Consider the following 18,784-nt stretch of genomic DNA (forward strand, 5'->3'; position numbering starts at 1 on the left):
GATCGATACCCTTGATGGAGCATCTGTTTGCCGCGCTGCAACTCCATCGGCGTTTTTACCGCGCGTTTTCCTATCCATCAAAGTGCGCCGGGCCTGGATCGAATGCAAACTTTCGCAGAGGGGCAACGTAGACGATAAATCGGAAGAATCGACTTCGGGTGCGCTCGTCTACAACGTGAATTGCTCCGCGTTGTTAGAAGAATCGCGATACGAATCGAATTACCCGAGCTCGACGTGAATTCATACAGTGGCTCGAATCAGTATTCAGCCAGAGATGGACAGCAATTTATTCCAGTAATCGATGACGAATAAAAAAACTGTACACCGATTTATTGCCAACGTTTGAATACGCTTTCATTCGTTCGACGTGAAATATAATTTCGTTTCAGAATTCAGATTGTAATTTCAGTAATTTCAAGCATATTCGCCTACCTATCGAACTGCGTGTAAATTAAAGTCGAAGGATATTCATTTACCGAGAAACATTCGGGGTGGAGGAGGATAAAGGATCGCAGTTAATGAAATAGGAACAGTGTTTCGTTGTGCGAAATCTATGTACTTTATATATCGTGGAAGAATTCAAATTAGATGCTGGTATCGATCCGATTCCGGCCGGGTGAGCGTCGAATGGGTGACGTATATCAGCCAAAAAAGCTAAGCACTTTGCAACCAGGTAAAGAATTTTTGCTTCGGTCCGTCTCACGGATTTTCACTCCCTCGACGATCCTTTGATCTTAGGCGGCGAGTCATTTCCCACGTATACATAACTACGAAATACTATTACGTTACTGGGCTCGAGGGACCAAAGGAAGGGAAAAGGGAATAGGACATGACGTATACTTCCAGCTGCATAACGTCTTCCTGGCTTCACGTATTCCGTCTGTGCATCGAGGAAAATTTGGCTCAACGGCCACTCGTTCGTCGCGAATCCTCGTGAAGTTTTAAGGAATCCCAGTTTTGATATACAAAACTGATCATTTTCAAATCACATTTGCTCGTAGATTCGTCTCTTATCATATTTTTTTTTTCTTTATAGAAATGGTGGTAGCTTAATTCCAAACATTTCATGAATCGCTAATAATTCATCACCGCAATACTTATCTCGATACTTTTCATTATCCGCCCACCACTTTTCCGCGTTCCCCTCGCTGGCAAACTTTTCAACATAACGGTTGCCCCAAGTGTTATCCGATGTGTATAATTGCCGGGGAAAGTCTACGAGGTGAATCACCCAATTCGGCCACATTAAATTACTTGCGAACTGTTTATTGCGCGAACAAATGTTTCAAACGAAAGTACAATGGACAGTATGTCGCTTTTGCTTTTGTTTATTTATTTATTAATCCAACGAGGAGAACGCGTCGTCACAGCATGAGGCTATAACTACTGAAACACGTACTTCAACGTGTATGAATTTAGCTCGTTAAGCAATTACCCACTTCCATTAAGCGTAATGGACGTCATTCCTCGCGTCACACAAATTACAAATTATTACAGAAACATCTAGGTAATTATCAACTTCCGATTCCACATAGTAAGTGTCCGCTCGACGTTTCATAACGTTTCGAGTAACAGAGCATACTCATAACCATACCATGCGATAAACCTCTTTTTTCACACAACGTACAATTTACGAGTAACTCAAGGAGATGAATCTCCGTGACTCGCCCCGTATAGCGAAGGCGTAACCGCAGAAGAAAAATCCTGGAGGACAACCTGAACGCCTCGCATCTTCCCGCATTTCCACTGTCGGTCCAGAAACGAGTAAATAACGCGAAATCTCTGGGGAAAACAATACTACCCGCATCTCCGCCGTTCAAAATAAACTTTATCATTCACGTCCGGCCCCGTTTGCCGAGTAATTCCCTCGTTTCCTGTGTACGTCACGGCCACGTCGCGTATTCATTTGTCATGAAGCGCTAAGGCACATATGGACCGCACACAGTAGATGGACAACATTTCTATATTCTAATAATAGCTAATCAATAAAGTCGACGTATAGCTATCCACTTTTTCCGTTCTTTTACGTGCATACAGGCATAACATCACATAAAATAGTCTAACTTTGGAAACGTGCCTTTTTGGTATTATTAGGCTTGATTATAAATTCTTATAGCTTTCTTGAAGCTATATGAATGAGAAATTCTTTATGTTTGCAGTGACGTCGCTAACAAAATTTGTTAGATTCACGATGCAAAGGGTTCCGAGTGCAAAGGGTTAATAATCGATGGTATAAGTAGAGAAAGTATAGAAAATTAATTGAAAAAACTTGTAATGCATGAATTGCTTCGAAAGTCCAAAAGTGTGCTTTCCTTCCTTCAATCAATTCAGTCGAGCAGCTCATGTTCTGGTGAATCGTTATGGTACTGACCTCCATAAAACCTGTACGCGCGACTCCTATATGACAAATTTCAACGACGCGCTTAACAACCCAATGGAACCAATTTCCGGGGACGCTTGCGTCGACGTGGCGAGGAACGAAGACTCACCCTCGTGAAATTCCTTCCATCTAATACCCCATTAACCGCATACCGCGCCCTACACTATAAAACGAGCGATAAAAAAGGAGGAAGGACTCGAAATTAGCCGGCACATCTGTCACCGCGATAGCGAGAATCCCAGAGACGGGGGCAACTCCCCCGAGCGACGATGGACGACGACCGTATCGGCCAATCGCCGCGTAATCTGTTTAGGTTTGCTCATTTGACACGCGTGACTAACCGCGATTCAACGCGGGTCGTCTTTCACCGGCCTCTGGGGGCCTACGACAGGGAATCGCTTATGAGCGCGACAGATGCGCCCACGGATCATCCTCAAAGTACACAGAATCTCATCCTGCATGTTTTATGCAAGCAGGGGATGGGGCCGCATTCGCGGGCTCAACATTTCCTAATTCGATCTGCGTCATGGGTTTCCAGCATTGCGCAATTCTTATTTCCATTAATATTAAACACCGTTACGCTTTCGTCGCGCTTATTGGGAGAACGGTATATCAAAATTCATCTCAATAATTTTCGCAGGTTGCATTATAAATGAGATAAGACGTGAGGAATTTATCATTCGAAGAGCTTTATAGACGATGCGCCAAAGGTAAGAAATCGATCTTTGCCTTGCGTCAAGCCACCCAGAATTTTCGCAGGAGAAAGAGAAACACGATTGCGCCTGTGTGCGTTACAAGGGAACCCGAGATAGGAATTTTTGGACGCGCTGGGTGCACAGGCACTCTTTCGCCGAGTCCCACTTTTATTGGCCTGCTTTCGCGAAAACGCGTCGCGAATTTATTTTCACCCCGTCGAGGAGCGCACCATCCGTTACATCACGACCCTGGGTTAACGACTTAAGTCGAAACAGGGACAGAGGCGGCTTAGCCCGGATTTACGCGAGCGTATTTACGTTTACGCGTGGCCACGAGCCTTGTAAAAGGGAATCCATAGCCGAGCACTGGTGAGTCATCGAAAATTTTAAACCCCCGCCCGATATGACGGCTCCCCTGGTTTGCGGCTTCTAAAGAATGCTAATTGTCATATTTTATTTGTCCCGCAGAGTCGTAAGCCAAGCAAAGCCGATCGGCTTACCGCCGTGCGTCCGCGTTTAAACAGACGAGCGCGCAAATTTTCATTAATTCTGCGATTCAAATCTGATGCGCGTATACTAACGGGGCCTTGTTGCTTCGTTCGTACGACGATCGAAGATAATATTAATAACACAGTAATAAACATAGTAATATCCTCTCGGGTAAAGAACATTCGTTTCTTCGTTGTATCCGTAACAGTGGAAACGTTAAGATAAGTGACTGGTAGAACATCCGCGAACCTTTATGTTCGATTAATTTTTAACGAAAAGTTGTGCGTTCGTAGGTAGAATATGAAAATTTGCATTACCCGAGGCGCCGCCCAACGCTTTGCAATTCAACGACGGGAATCGTTTATCGCAAATGGACGCGCGTTATCGTTACGATTCGCGTGCTGCTCGGATACCTACAGCGCCTCTAATTAAAAACAGAAACGGTCGAGAGATAAGGTATTCGTGATGCAAAATAAGTAAGCTAGACACCGATGTCGGGGAGATTCGAGTGTACACTCGGGCACGGCTGAAATTGTTCATTTGCGAAACGTTCTCCGCTGGTTCGGCTGCTTGTTTGCTATGGATATTGCAAGATTAAAAGTGCGGAAAGTTCACGCGAGAATTTTACACCATCGAAAACCCTAGGATTAGATTCGCTCCACAATTTAACGTTTCACACACGCCGTTTCATAATGTTTTAACTTTATTGCAGACCTTTCACGCAAATGTAGAAGCTTGAAACTCCACGAAACACACGCTGGGCTTAATTATTGCCTTCTGAAATAATTTATTGATATCAGGACAGACAGTTGTAGTGGTATTATAAACTTTTCACGTACATTTAAGTTCAGTTTAATTTCATTCATAAGTAATCCGCAGTGCGAATAAAATTTTCAACGAAATCTCGAGGAACATACTACCGACCAGCTTGGACTATAACGTGTTTCGCAGTTTATAGTATCTCGTACGAGATAAGTTCGCGAATACTTCATAGTGGACTACCGTTGTAATAGTTTATCGCGCCCGTGCAATATATTTTCATTAAAGTTTATGCAAGATAGCTGCGCCGAGCTAATTAAAAACGGGAATAGTTAACAACACGGTTATTAACGAGTACTACGTCTTCGCGTGTGTTGGGTCGGACGATCACGCGCGTGTATTTATTATACTTCATTTTAGTATCGTATTTTTATTCCATCAACGGTCGACCACGAAATTTGAATAAATTTCCGGTTCGAACCAAATTGAGAGACGACAAAAAATTATGATTCTACCGAATATTTCGGAGAAGCTTGAAAAGATTTACGTCGAAATTGCCTCATGCAGGCAACTACTGTACGCTTTTTAAGCCATTGCGAGGTATTTCTCCAGACGTGAGCCACGGTGCAGCGATTCTCCAACTGGAATAACGTCACGGGAACGAAATATTCTTACAGGTTCAAGTTTCGTATCGATCTCACAACGCGGTTATCGGCAATGGTCGCTTTGAAGCCAGAAACTCGACGTGCTGGTACCGTGCCTCGGTGGAACGAATGGCATAAAAGATCGATCGAGTAAGCTGCAGGAAGATCGAACGGGGGAGGTAGAAATAACGTCAGGATGGTCTGTTTTCCGAGAAATCGAAAGGACGTCGACGATGGGACGGGAGTGAAGAGGTGGTGTTCCATCGGATTTCTCGCTACTCTTAGGCGTATCATCTTGCACGCGTATAGAAAGAAAAAGGTAATGTATCGGCGAAAGAGGGTACAGAAATTCGCGAGAACCACTCACGGTATTGAGGATGAAATTATGTTCGGAGGGGTGAAAGGAAGGTTACACGTTCGCTTTGGCCTCAAAGTGCGATCGACTTTATATCGAAAAACCACTTACCCGTCGACAAAACCTTCCCACAGGCTTTTACTGTTGCCACGATTGACGCGTGTCTGCGCCGCACAATGCTTTTCCCAAACGTAGCCTGATCGAGTTCACCCTCTAAACTAAGTCAGTTTTGCCAAGTACCATTTTACGTCGCAATTATAAATTATACCATCGGTAAAATATCACCGATACTGTATCAATTTATGGTACGTATTCCATACGTATATATTCCGTCCGTATATATCATTTTGCGTACAGTTTCCACGTTTGGGGCCCCTGGAACGACCTCTAAAACGACTCGAAATGAAGTCACTTCCGATGAGGTTTCCCGGATACCGAAAGAGACGTAAGCCTGATATAGTTAGCGGGATCCGATAAGTCTTCCCGCTCGGTTTCGAGACAAGGGTTGCAGGTAGCCGCAGGGTGGCACGAAGGGTTGCTTTCCCACTGGGAACGGCAACGTCTGACCGTTTCATTACCCACGTTATACCCTCCAGCTGGTAATTACCAGTCGAACGCGATATTCGTCACGCCATCTGTCCTATCTCAGGAGGTCGCCTAGCTGCCGAGGGAAAAAATGGCGAGTCGACCTGTTTCTGGGTGCAACGAACGTCGTACTGTTACGTGAAAACGAAACTCGATGCGAGAAATTTTCTCTGGAGACCCCGCTGCAATTGCGAGCTTTCAGGTATCAGGGAGAACCTTTCGGAAATTAACGATAATAAAAACAAACACTACCAATCGTACCATGATCAGAGAAAAGCAATATATTTACTTATTTGCAGCGCGAATAAATTTGTATTCGTAACTGAAAGCTCGAGAAATAAATACTTTAGCGCGATAGAGGTAAGTCACGACTCGAAGAGCGTGTACACGTTGGTTTACTTTAAAAGACAGCGGAATTGACTGCGAAGGGGCGAAAGGTCAAGCAGAGGATGGGACACCAAGGGTGGTCTCGCGAGCAATTTTCAGACAATTTCAGGTAATAACTTTTGCATGTGAAATTACTGTAATACGTTTTCCCCGACGGGTCGGTAAGTTGGTGTACGTTATGCAAAGGCCAGACTCTTCCTCCTTCTCTCTTTCGCTTGGATGATAATGGCCAGGGTTGTACCGCGGGGTCAACCTTCCGGATGCTACTTACTAGTGCTCATCCTCCAACCCCTTTTCCTGTACCCTTTTCTCTCTCACTCTTCCGCTCTTTCACTCTCGTTCGTTTTGCATTCGTTTACGAGCGTCGCCGCCTCTTCCCAGACTGTTTCCAATTGCATGTCCTATCTGGCTCCCTTGTTCAGGACACTGAATCCGTCGCCTGATACTGTAGTCGTTCGTATTAACGTTTTCCAATTAGAACGTTATTACCATTCGCAGAATCTCTTCCAAACTTTTAGCCAACGTATATTTTCCACTGACTTTTCCCCAGCGAGCACTATTTCATCGCGGAAACATAATTTTCTACTCGAATTTACCCGAGCATAAATTAATCCATTCAGGATACGATTTCAAGGTGCATTCGAAACGAATTCGTTAAATCAGGACGGTATAGTAGCCGAGTTATAAGAGCCGCAACGCCGGCTGAAACGCGAGACCGTTCGTTACTGTGAGTGTCTTCGTCGTTAGATTTCAGGTTGTAGCGCGGACGGTAGAGTAGTTTCGTAGCGGAGCTTGAATTTCCGCGACGCTAGTCTGAAAAGAGGCCGAATGAATGGAGAGGAAATCTGAGATTCATGCGGATATCAACCGAAAAGGAAGAGGCGAATGTGCTGTTTCTATTCGGCCGAAGGTTGCCCTTTTATTGAAACGTTTAAAACGTAGCGACACAGTATCGTACATTCAAACGTAATTAACAATTATCGCGAAACCATTGTCGCTAGCCAAATTAGATCGTGAATTATTCAGAAACGTGTAGGGTCAGTCGAGACCTCGGAGGATTAATCCAGAACGATGGATAGACCTGAAAATAAATTTCGCGGTGCGCCCATGGAAAGGGGTGTCTTTTGTCCTGTACTAACGGAAATGAAACGGAAAACAAAGCTCCTCGTTAAGAGCGCCACCTTTTTATTCGTGTCCCGTAAAAATTGAACAATAAAGGCATTGGAGAATGAACTCGATTTCAAATCAGCGTCACAGAGGGAACTTGTCACGAGTTCACGGTCGCTTTAACCGGTTGTACGGTTTTCCTGTGAACTCGCGAAATAATTGTCACACCCTATCATCTGCGAGAAAATACTCCAATATTTTTACCGCAACCGTATCGGATTAGGCGCAAAGATGCATGCTATTTCGCCACTGGTTTTTCGTAATTAAAACACAGCAACGACCACTGAAGCCCGCCACAGAGATTTCATTGTGCGCTTGGACCGCAACTGGACGCGTTAATGGGGTTTTATTTTTCAACTTCGTCTAGGGTTTCGAGCATAATAAATATTGACTCATTTTGATACTCGAGTTTCCTGTACTTACGGCTATTCTCGTTTTTCAGGAACAAAAAATGAATTTTATTGTAACCACAAGCGGAAATCGTGATAAGAATGAAATAAGGGGGAACTTAGTTATAGAGCGTGTTTGATCATAACTAACTGTTTCTACTTGCGCTGACCAGTGTAATCACTGGCGGTTGTACAGTATTAATATTATCTGTTTTCCATCGATGTTCCGTACTATCGATAATTCTGTACTACCAGGAATAGTTACGTACAGGAGTAGAAATAATCGATAATGATTAGACCAATAATGATCCTGTTCTCGATGAAATAAAGAAATTCTTTGCTATCATTGAGTATGAATGTATACCGAAGTGTTCTTTTGAAAAAGTCCAACAATATCGAGGACAGATTTCCCGTGACATTGCTAATCTACAATCTCCGTGCATGATAAGCTTTATTAGCTAGTTACACAAATGGTCGCGCCATGGAATAATGGTCTGCCACGTTTTTATTGGCAGAGGCATTTTTCAAATGGTCTGCTTTTATTACCGTGTTACGCTATCGGAACGCTGAAGTAATGCGCGGGCAGCGCTCATAAAATTTCTGGAGCTACGGAGTTCTTATTAGCCGTGATAAAATTTGCGGCCCTTTGCAGCCCCGCTTTTTATTCTCATAATCGACCACACTTGCAAACGTTCGTTAATATGCTTCAGCGTCGGTTCTGGTTACCTCTGATTTTTCTCAGAGTTTGGGTTTTTTCGTTTGGTTTAGAAACAAATATTCTCCCTGTGTGATCACGAGTGTAAAAATCAAGGAATGGCAAAATTGACACAATAGAACAGCTTAAACAATATCGACTCGATAATCCTCATTAATTGAATCGTAGACGGATCTGAAATAACTAATTATTATTTTAATACGTAATTACTTATGTTAATGCACACGACGATGACGGAATAATTAATGCAAAACCATTAATTACGGTGATGCGAATTCAACGAAAGGAAATCAGATGTACCGTTTACATTTAATTCGATCAAAATATCTTCGTATGCATTCAATTTGAAAACAACAACAGCTGCGTTTATCAACTTCGCGTAACTCTCGATATAATACTCGCAAGGTGGACAAATTATTTGGTATCAGGATAATCGCTGCACGCAACAGACAATGACGAACGTTACGCCACGCCACCTGCCATAATTTAACAAGATTGAAAGCCGCGTATTAATGTAACCTTGTTACTGCATGTTAATTATCGTTGCTCCGTCCTTGATCTATAGCGGTGCTTAAATTATGGCTCGTGGCCCAAACGCTGCCCACCGGATATTATTGTTCAATATTTACAGAGTTAGCTCGGTTCGTCATCCTTTTAACCTTTGGAAGCTAGAAGGCAAAAGCGTGCAGCTTTAAAATTTCCACGTCTCTTTTTTCGTTATTCATCTCGCGGCAAAGGAGACGACCCGAACAAAGTGGACGAATCGCGAACGGATCGATGATTCGTGAACGGTAACGACTCGTTCAATTAATCTCAGAGACCCGGATGAGAAAGATCCGCGTACGTTTCTCCGGGGCGCCCTTAAAGAATCCTCGTTCAACGCAAAGGTTAAATGGGGAAAAGTAATTCCTTTGGCGGTTTCCTGATACCTGCTACGATCTCGACGATCCAATTGAACCGGTGCCCAGGTAGCGGTGATCGGTGCTAATGCGGCATACCTAGTGTAAAGCCTTATTCAGCCGGCAAGATTACTGGCTAATACACACGATAAGGATTATAGCGGGTGGGGGATCCGTTCGCTAAATGAAATAGCTGGTCGATCCGATGTGAAACGGTGGCGATGGTGCCGCGTACGTACACGGATTCCTCTCGTCTTTGAATAATTAAGCTTCTTTGGCTCTCGGGTCAATTGCACCGAGTCAGGTCTCCGACTTTATCAAAGGTACATTATTTATTCGCTAGCCATTGAATTAAACGCTGCAAACGCGCAAGCATCGAGCGTTTCCTGGATCGCCTGTTAGCTGCTTTTACACCCACGCTTTTCTTTTGCGTCCATCCCTCTTCTTCCGGAATTGGAATTTCTCTCTGTACCTCAACGCGCGCTGTGCAACTACCTGTCCCGTCGCTTTCGTTGTTTTATTTAGACTTCTCCGTGGTTGCCGTTTACTCCTTTGTTGCCTTGTGTTCGTTCGTTCCTTTATCCTGTTCCTTTCGTGTCTTTTTCTTTCATTGTCCACCTCTCTTGGAATTACTACTCGGGATTGCGTTTCTTTTCGCTTTTGTATCCGTCTAAAAGTACGCGGTAGTTCGTTAGACGGACACAACTTTCTCCTAATTATCAAAGAGCACTCGAGAAGAAACACAAAGGTTGCTGGACACGGAACCGCGACTGATGTAATTACGGTTACGGCAACTAATCTCTCCGTTTCTCATACTTCCTCATCGCGACTTTGTAATGTAATTTCGGTCATACAATTTCTATATAAATTTGTTTCGAGGAATGATACGCGATTTACGTATGTTTCACGAGGAAAGTCAATCGTGAGTTCAACCATAACATTCCCTTACATCTCGTGTATATTAGGTTATTCCTTTTTATCGAAATAAACGGAATTTATTTTTATAATTATATAGGACAAAATACGTTATAAAATTATTCTCGTGTTGCTACCAGAGTCGATAATTATCAGGGTTTGTAATTCATTTGACAAATGGAACAAAATACTATAACGTCGAACGCGACATATCGTGTAACGTTGAATTAATTACTTTTCGGCACGACTATCTTGCGTCGCGTTTAACGATGCATTTATAATAAACCGTTAACGCGGAAATTGCGTATAACGTTGGTTCGCGCGAAGTCAACACACCCTGAGCGGCTTAATAACTTATGTAGACGATCCGTCATCGAATTAAACCCGACCTCCGCAACCGTACCCTTTTAATGCAGCCTCGACGAACATCTGTTCCTTCCCAAGGGTTTCGATAACATCGTTTTGGCAGTCTTGCATCGATTTCAAACCCGTCGTGCCGCTCTCGCGAGCACACAGACTATACATCGCGTTTCACCGAGCGATGTTGCATTCACCACTCGGCGAACACGGCTACAAAACATATTCTCCGTGTATTCCTTGCGTTCCTGATGTATTATTGTAGGTTAATCGATTCAAATTTGCATGTATATTCAAATGTACTCCGCGCAACGGTATCAACGGGTTCTTCTATCCACGACCTAATTCGAAATAGTTGACCCGTTCCCGGCGCGTCCGTGATATTATTACAGGGGATTAGTTGCCGCATCTCCGTACTTTTCCATTACCAGGGATTTCCCTGTCATGTGTATACCGGGTAACGTTATTACTATTAACACGGAACAACTTTTATCCAACCAATTGCAACCGGTACACGCGCGTTACGTTGGGGTAAAATGAAAGAAAAAAAATAAGAAAAAAGCACACATACCAGGGGGGGAGAGAAAGGAAACACAAAGTTTGTTGGGTTATTCGAGCTTACGTACACGTAAATGCATACACAGCGCGCGTATCAGCGCTTCCAGGAAGCCATCGTGGCATCTGCGTCCAATTACACGACCAACCGAATATCCACGAAACCGAATAAAACACGGTGACCTATCAGAAATACCGTAATTCTGTGGTACGTCCGGCGAATTTCCAACGAAAAACACGACGGTGCCCGTATTCGGATGTAATACCCGTTTTGTTCTCGTATATGGAACACACGGGTGCGCAGAGGGGGAAGAGAATATCGTGAGAAAAATTGTTCGTCGCCTGGTCTGGCCACCATTAGGCTGACAGTCGAATGTCCCGACAGTATTCTCGCAGGTGAGAGAAAATGCAACCGGGGGCACGTCCAAGAATCATTATTGGCTCCCGAGCGTCAACGTCCAACGACGAAATGGAATTTTTTACAATGGCTGACACCTGCGGGTCACGTTCCAGGGACAAAAATGCGATCGAGACGAAGGAGAAAATGAAAAGCCATCGTTTCTCTCTTCCGCAATTTTCCCGCCTGATTGCCGTTTATTCGAAACTCAGCGGTAATAAATCTCTCGAATAGGGACCGAATCGGACGTGTAATTCGCCGATCAAATATTCCGGCTTGTTTAATAGATTAAACTCAAAATTTATTTTACGCGCGCGATGAGATTTTTCACGAATAAATCCTTTCGCGTTATCGAACATAGGAAAACGATTTCTTCGTCCTTTCTGAAAATTTGAAGTCTTCGGAATATGCTTGCGAAGCATTATGACAGAACTCAAAAAGTTGGCAAACTCTTCGTCGAGTTATGTACACTCTTCGATTCTGTACACCAAACTTTAAAACGAATTGGAATTTTTCAACGCGTGAACATTACAGTGAACATTTCTCTGTTGTCCGCGAAGGTTCTCCATTTCCAGTCAAAAGGTTACCAGATTTCACGCAAGACACAAGGAAAGTGTGAAACTGATAGGTGAAATCATTTTCTTTAAACAAAACTCAGAAGAACGTGGATTTCAGTTGGGTCCTCGAGTTTGAATTGAAGTCCTCCTGCAATTAATAAAACTGTACCTCTTAAATTTTCGCTGGAGACCTCTTTCGTTAGAGACCCTGACGCAAACGTCGATAAATGGAATCGCAATTAACAAAGTGGCTAAATTGTCGACACGCGGAGTCGTCTGCATAGCGCTCGACTAATTGTAATAAAAGTAATTAATTATCTATCCATTGCCCCTCTTCCGCAATCGCGTCAATACCGATAGTCCCAGAAACAGATATCGTTCACCTCTCTCCCATCCCTTTCATCCTCTTCGCCACACGAGCTTCCGCCAAGCTGCCTACGCATTATATTAATTCAATTTAGACATAGTCGCGCGTCACGTTCCCAAACTGTTATAATCGATGTCCAGTAATAATACGGGATTAGCAGTTATTACAGGCTCGAGCTATTCCCCACGTTTAATTAACACTGTAATTGCGAGGTCGCCACGAAAGAACAGGCGTAGCGTCGTCGATTCATCGAGTCCTCCAGGATTTCACGTCGATTTTCGAGCCAAATAAACAGTGATGAAAATGCAAAAAAAAAAGAATACTCTCGTATCGAGAGGATTTTTTAATATAATTTAAAAGAAAAGAAACATTTATTTCGGATAAAAACAGGTCGAAAATTAACGGACGTGGAAGTATTGTTCCATAGAATTTAAAACTAAATTTGTATCTATGATATGCTGCGACGCAACTTTTGTGGCCAAGGAATATAATATTCTTTTATACGTTGGCAGCTCAAGTTGACGGGTCGCCAACGGTGAATAAATATAAAGTGGCAGGCAGTTTGCATTTCAGTTGTCCAGGAAAAAAATTGTTAAATATCTCCAGGAAAAAGTCCCTTCAGCTATACGTAGAATACTGTATACCAGCTTTATTTTTCTTTTAAAAATCCAACCACTGCAAACTACAACGCGCTTGACTGCGATTGCAGTTCATTCGGTCTGTCGGGCAACATTTCAATTGTGCACTCTGGGGATAAAGAAACAACACGGTTTAGCATTATACACACAGAAAGCTTACAACAAAGTAAAACATTCACATCTTCCTCTGGCGGGTGTACCTACCGCGTTTCTTAATTGGAATTACGACCTGCGCTAATTTTAAAATTCTAGCGATTAATTCTTTCCTAATCCTGCTTTATTTAATCGCGCGAGCAGATATAACCAGAGTAAGATCCTTTAAACACTGAAACGTGAAACTTTTACTCTCGTCGCAATTTGTCATGATGGAGTGGAAAATTGACTAGCAATTTGTAATTACTTCTCTCCACGGTATACGAATTATGCAGGATGTCTGGAAAATGAGGCTCGAAATGCTCGATCGAAATCATCCGTGAATATGATTTAAGCGATCGCCAGGAGGCAACAGAACCGAGAGAACTGGACGCTCGTATAACAAGGAAGCTCCGGAGGGTCGACGTACACAAAATAGCTTGGCGATACGAGCGCGCTAATTAAGTTTCCGCGTTATTCGCAATTAGCGAGCAATATATTTGCGCGGCCGTCGAAAAATCAGCGAACATCCCCGGGCCTGGCAGCGCTTCGAAAACGCTTCGCGGGAGCCATTGTTTCTAAGCTCGTCGTAGAACAAGCGGTGGCGTAATCTCCTCTTTCGGGTGTTGTGCATTCAGCGGTGTACGAAACGTTCTCTGTATTTCGAAATAACCAGGCCCGTTCGATCGATAGAAAGCAATTGCCGAAATTACGCTTCGGGAATGAAGATGAATTGTCGACTGCCAGCGAATCGGCCGGCTCGAGTGGCCGTTATGCTCGAAATCCCGCCTGTGCTGCTGTCGTTTCGCCCCGCGGAATGATAATCCGCGCGAAACACCGGCATCGAGCAAAACTTCCGTCTGGGAAAAGTGGGCCTCTCCAATTGCTTCTACCCCTGTCTCTTCGACCAACCCCCGACGCTATGATTCGCGTCACGCACGAAAGAAGAATTACGGAAACGATCTCACCAAATTACACGAGGCCAGTGTTCCCCGCTAACGAAAGATTAAATCTATTGTTATTCCGTGATCCATGTATGTTGACACACTGAACACGTTTCGTATCAGTGTATGCTTAGGATTTAAGTTAAACATGCCATCGTGTATTTCACGCGATGTTAATCTGAATAATTACAGTTCGAAACAGTTCACACGGATAATTTCAACATCCTATCAGTTTCATTCCATTCCTATTTATTCTGATCTTTGTGTAAGCGTTCTAGATTACACACTCAAGAGCTAATCTAAACAGTAACGCTTTTAACGAAATGCACTCTTAATTTGGTTTCTTGCAAATCGCGCCACGAAGAGGAAGAGATAAGATTGCATAAAATAGCCAGGTTAGGAGCCGTAGATCTAGCAGACAAGAATCATGCGGCTGATTACATATTACGTCGGAAACAATTGGATTGAGTTTCTCAGTTATAATGTTTTCGAAGACAGCCCCCTTTCGTCGTCCAACCCCTCGCCGTACTTCGCGTCACGCACGAAGGAAGAATTACGGGAACGATCCACACCAAATTACACGGGCGAGTGTCCCTCCTAACGTTTCACGGTAATTGCGCTGCCATGACTCGAGATTACGGTATTTATCGAGCACACCGGAATAAAATCGACCCGGACGAAAAGCACATCGAGATCCTAAGCGCGAAACGCCGCACGAACGACTGCCTTCGTTTCAATTAATTCGAGCATTTAATGTACGGGTACGCCACTTGCTCGATTCCAGCGAAAAGGACAACAACACGCGATGCTCGCACATATCGATGTCAAACTGACGGATCCCTCCCAAAGGAACATGGTAAACAATTCCCATTGGTTGGCGCGCAGTTTGTTTCCTTAATTGAAATGAAAAATAGATACTTTACGTAGATAACGCGATCCATTTCCTACAAATTGGTAGCCGCGTAAATATGGTACAGATGATATTTCGAGATATTGCGATGTAACACGATTGTTAGATTTTTATCTTCGTTCTTTATATAGATAGGGAATTCTTATGAAATTCTTTCATTTATAACAGCATCTGTTTTTGCCCTCAAAGAACCAATTATGTTGTTCTCCTCTGAAGAAGTATTACATGGAGTAAAGGAGAAACAAGCTAGAATTTATTTGAAAATATAGATGCACAAGAGAACCTCGATTATCCGGATTAAACAAGAGATAAGGATTTTCACGTACAGACGTTCTCAAACAACGAAAGTATATTACTTTCAACTGTGTGTAATTCTATATTTCTGTTCCAAGTTTCTAATAAAGCATTCGTGGATTCATTTTTGTACGACGTACTCGTACTCTTTTTAGTCACGGAACACGCTGGATGAGTTTATACGGAAAACCCATGGGACGCTGTATAAATAATACTAGACTTGCACGAATTTCTTCTGCCCCTTTTACAGTGGACGCGCGGGAAGTCTATTGCGAATCGAAGCGAAACAGAATTGGGGAACCGTAGAAGTGCAGGGCAAATATTGTAACGCGCTAAAAGTAAACTATCTTTTGTCCCTGAGAATTCGAAGGTATTCGATCAAGCGCAGCCCGTTTTTAGTTTCGCTCGCTATGACGCGTAGAAAGCCCAGGCCAATTCAATTTCGTAATCAGAGAAATCCTCTCCGAAGTGTACATAAATTTTTCGAAAGCCTAGCTTATTCAGCAAGGAGAGTGGGCTGCTTATTTGACGGAAAAATTTGATGCTAGATCCTCCGATAGCCGCGAAACGAATGGGGCTTCAGCTTTCAACCCTCGAGACTTTACTTGTTGATCTATTCAATACACCGTCGTTTGTTATTTTTATACTATTTTTAGGATTCACATTAAACAGAGAACTTGATCGAATTATACAATCCCTTCTTTCAATCAGTCTAGCTAGGAGACAGAAATTCGAAATGAAATCGCGAAACCAACTGAAAACCATTGTGTATTGACGCACGAGGTCGCGCATATTAGTCATACAAATAAAGCGATCCCATTGTTACGCGGGAAACAAAGTTCTATAATTAGTGACAATATACGCCAGCATTACGCAAAATATTTGCCCGAGTTTGACGACTAATGCAAGTATCAACAACGTAACGAACGTGATGTTACGTGCACGCAACATTGTATATGAGTACGTACGAGCTGTCCGTTATGAAGTTACCCTAGATTCATTTTTGATAAAATGGAATTCCATCGAAAAATTGGGCTACTTTATAGGCGAATAATGAAACCTGAATTGGATTTGCTGTCAATGCCAAAGATTAAAAATTCTCAAGCAAAAAATATCGTGGTATTCGTTAGTAAAATACTATGTAAAAACATGTGCTGTAGATTTAAAAAAATATTATTCTGCGTTTCCTATTTGCGTTTGAACGAAGATCTCTTTTCCAGTTGTGCTGCGATTGCCATCCTGTATCGTCCAGCAATAGGAGAGTAGGTAGCTCAATGGAGAGGTATAGTCGAAAGCTGCTTTTAAACCTAACTTTAATTACCGTATAAATGCGTTTGGCATTGCCATGGTCGACGCTAGAGAGAAAACCCAGCTTGTTTCCAAAGCTAAGTTCGGAACGCTTAAGAGTTTCGTCAAAGGAATACACTACGCGCTGGTCTTGTTACAAAGCATGCTAGCCGCTTCAATCGTGCCGCGTTCCCAGTCGAAAATTCGCTACAGAGTAGTCGTACCTTCGTTCTCTTTCTGGTCGATGGCCCTTTGCGGGGCGTAAGATCCAAAAAGCGACGGAATGCAGCCTTGTGCGAGCCTGATCGAAGTTACGCGCACTTTTTTGCGTCGTTCACTGCAGTGACGGTAACACGTTGCAGTAATATCGCGGTGACATCCGGTCCACTTGCATCACACCTTTGTTGTGTCATGCACAAGATGGCAAATCAATCGTCCGATCGAGGAAGATCCCACGCGAAATTCCACAAACACCTCCGTCCACGAGCACCTTCTTCTCGAGATCGGTTCGCTCCGCCACCAGAAATGGACAAATTTATCGGATGAACCAAGAGTTCATATTAAAGAATGAAAGAAAAAGCGTGTTTCACGCGTATCTCTGAAATTAAATTAAATTCCACATCGAACGATTAAAACCATATTTGAACAAGTTTGATTAATTAAATTCAAAAGCATGGTTTATGAGGAAGCCAAATATTATTTCTGTTACTGTTTTCCAGAACAGTTTCGCAAATTTTCCATATGTTATTGTGCAAACATGCTAGAACAAAACAATATCGAAAATTACCAGTCTGAATTATGAAATGAAATTATTTTCGACGTTGAGTAAATGTGAGTTTCTCCCGATAAGCTTAATTAATTAATTGAAAGCGCGATCGAAGAATCAAATAATATTTAATCGTCGCAAGAAAATTTCGTAAATTAATCACGCGTTACTTTGAATGGGTATTAGAACAAAATAACATTATGCAAGCTAATCCACGCAACTCTTCAACGCGATGAACGTAGAGAATATATCGCTACGTTTCCATTAGTTTATAATTCTAAAGAAGTGTTGTCCATCTCCGATGTGCGTCACCAGGATCCTCCGACGGCCACGCTTTCCGGTTGCACGAGTTCAAAGTGAAGCATTTTCCTTCGCGGAAGATCCTCGATCCTTCCGGTCTGGCTCTCGTGGAAACTCTCAGGAAAACCTCGGAACCCCTCTAACGAGCACTTTGGAGGCGAAGTGTCCGTTTCACGGGCGCGAAAACACACAAAATCGAGGGGCGCACATTCGATCGTCGAATCCAAACTTTCTTCTCCGTCAGTTGTCAGTGTCGGTGCGCCAAGTTCTCGCGGGGAACCGGAAGAAAGGTGAACCGCGCGCGGTTTCGTATTCGACCACCCGTCACTGCGTACGGAGAGCACTCGACGCGTCGATGGTTGCGCGAAAGCGTCGAGGAGCAGGCAGAAAAGACGTTTGTGTGGCAGGTAAACCGAGCGATCGCGATGCACGAGCTACACGTCGTGTTGTTGGCAAGCGACTAACCCCCAACGCCATCCTGCACCCCCGGACGCCGCGCATGCCCCTACCTTGAAGAACTCAACCCAACCCCTCTACTCTGTGCCGCCCCAAAACCACGGTGACTTCATCTTTTTTGACGAGATGCCTGCGAGAACCCCTCTTCTTCTCTTCCCTTTCACCCACCTTCTCCGTTCACCCGCGTTCTCTTCAAATCTCTTCTTTCATCCCCGCGACGTTCTTTTTGTTCCTTCTCCTTATCACACCCCGGCTTATCTTTGCCCGACTGAGCTCTTAGCGCTTGTTTCATTGCTTGTTTTATGCGTGCTCGTAACTCGTTCTCGAGGGTGACGATTAGCTTCAGGATCGAGTTCGTTGTGTACTTCTATGTAACGATCAATTTGATCCTCCTCTTTAAAACAAATGTTCCATTTATCGTGGGAGAGACTACGTGCAATCTAGT

At 43.4% G+C, this 18,784-nt stretch overlaps 1 protein-coding gene across 3 annotated transcripts in view; it reads right to left on the reverse strand.

The window, feature by feature from the left end:
- The window catches only part of LOC128886210 (neural cell adhesion molecule 2-like), a 62,169-nt gene extending 43,837 nt beyond the window's left edge, over positions 1-18,332 (reverse strand). Inside the window, exons 1-2 of one of the 3 annotated variants that reach the window (XM_054140907.1) lie at positions 17,805-18,332; positions 17,042-17,415 (exon numbers count right to left, since the gene is read on the reverse strand). Coding sequence is in view for 1 of the 3 variants with exons in the window: in XM_054140904.1 (XP_053996879.1) it covers positions 6,566-6,575 (10 nt within the window). In the remaining 2 variants the exon portion in view is untranslated. Of the gene's footprint in view, positions 1-6,565; positions 6,975-17,041 lie in introns of those variants that run through there. The other 2 variants (XM_054140906.1, XM_054140904.1) reach the window with 2 other exon arrangements.
- Between the last annotated feature and the right edge of the window lie 452 nt (positions 18,333-18,784).

Source organism: Hylaeus anthracinus, unplaced genomic scaffold, assembly GCF_026225885.1.
Source record: "Hylaeus anthracinus isolate JK02 unplaced genomic scaffold, UHH_iyHylAnth1.0_haploid 11982, whole genome shotgun sequence".
Taxonomy (NCBI): Eukaryota; Metazoa; Arthropoda; class Insecta; order Hymenoptera; family Colletidae; genus Hylaeus; species Hylaeus anthracinus.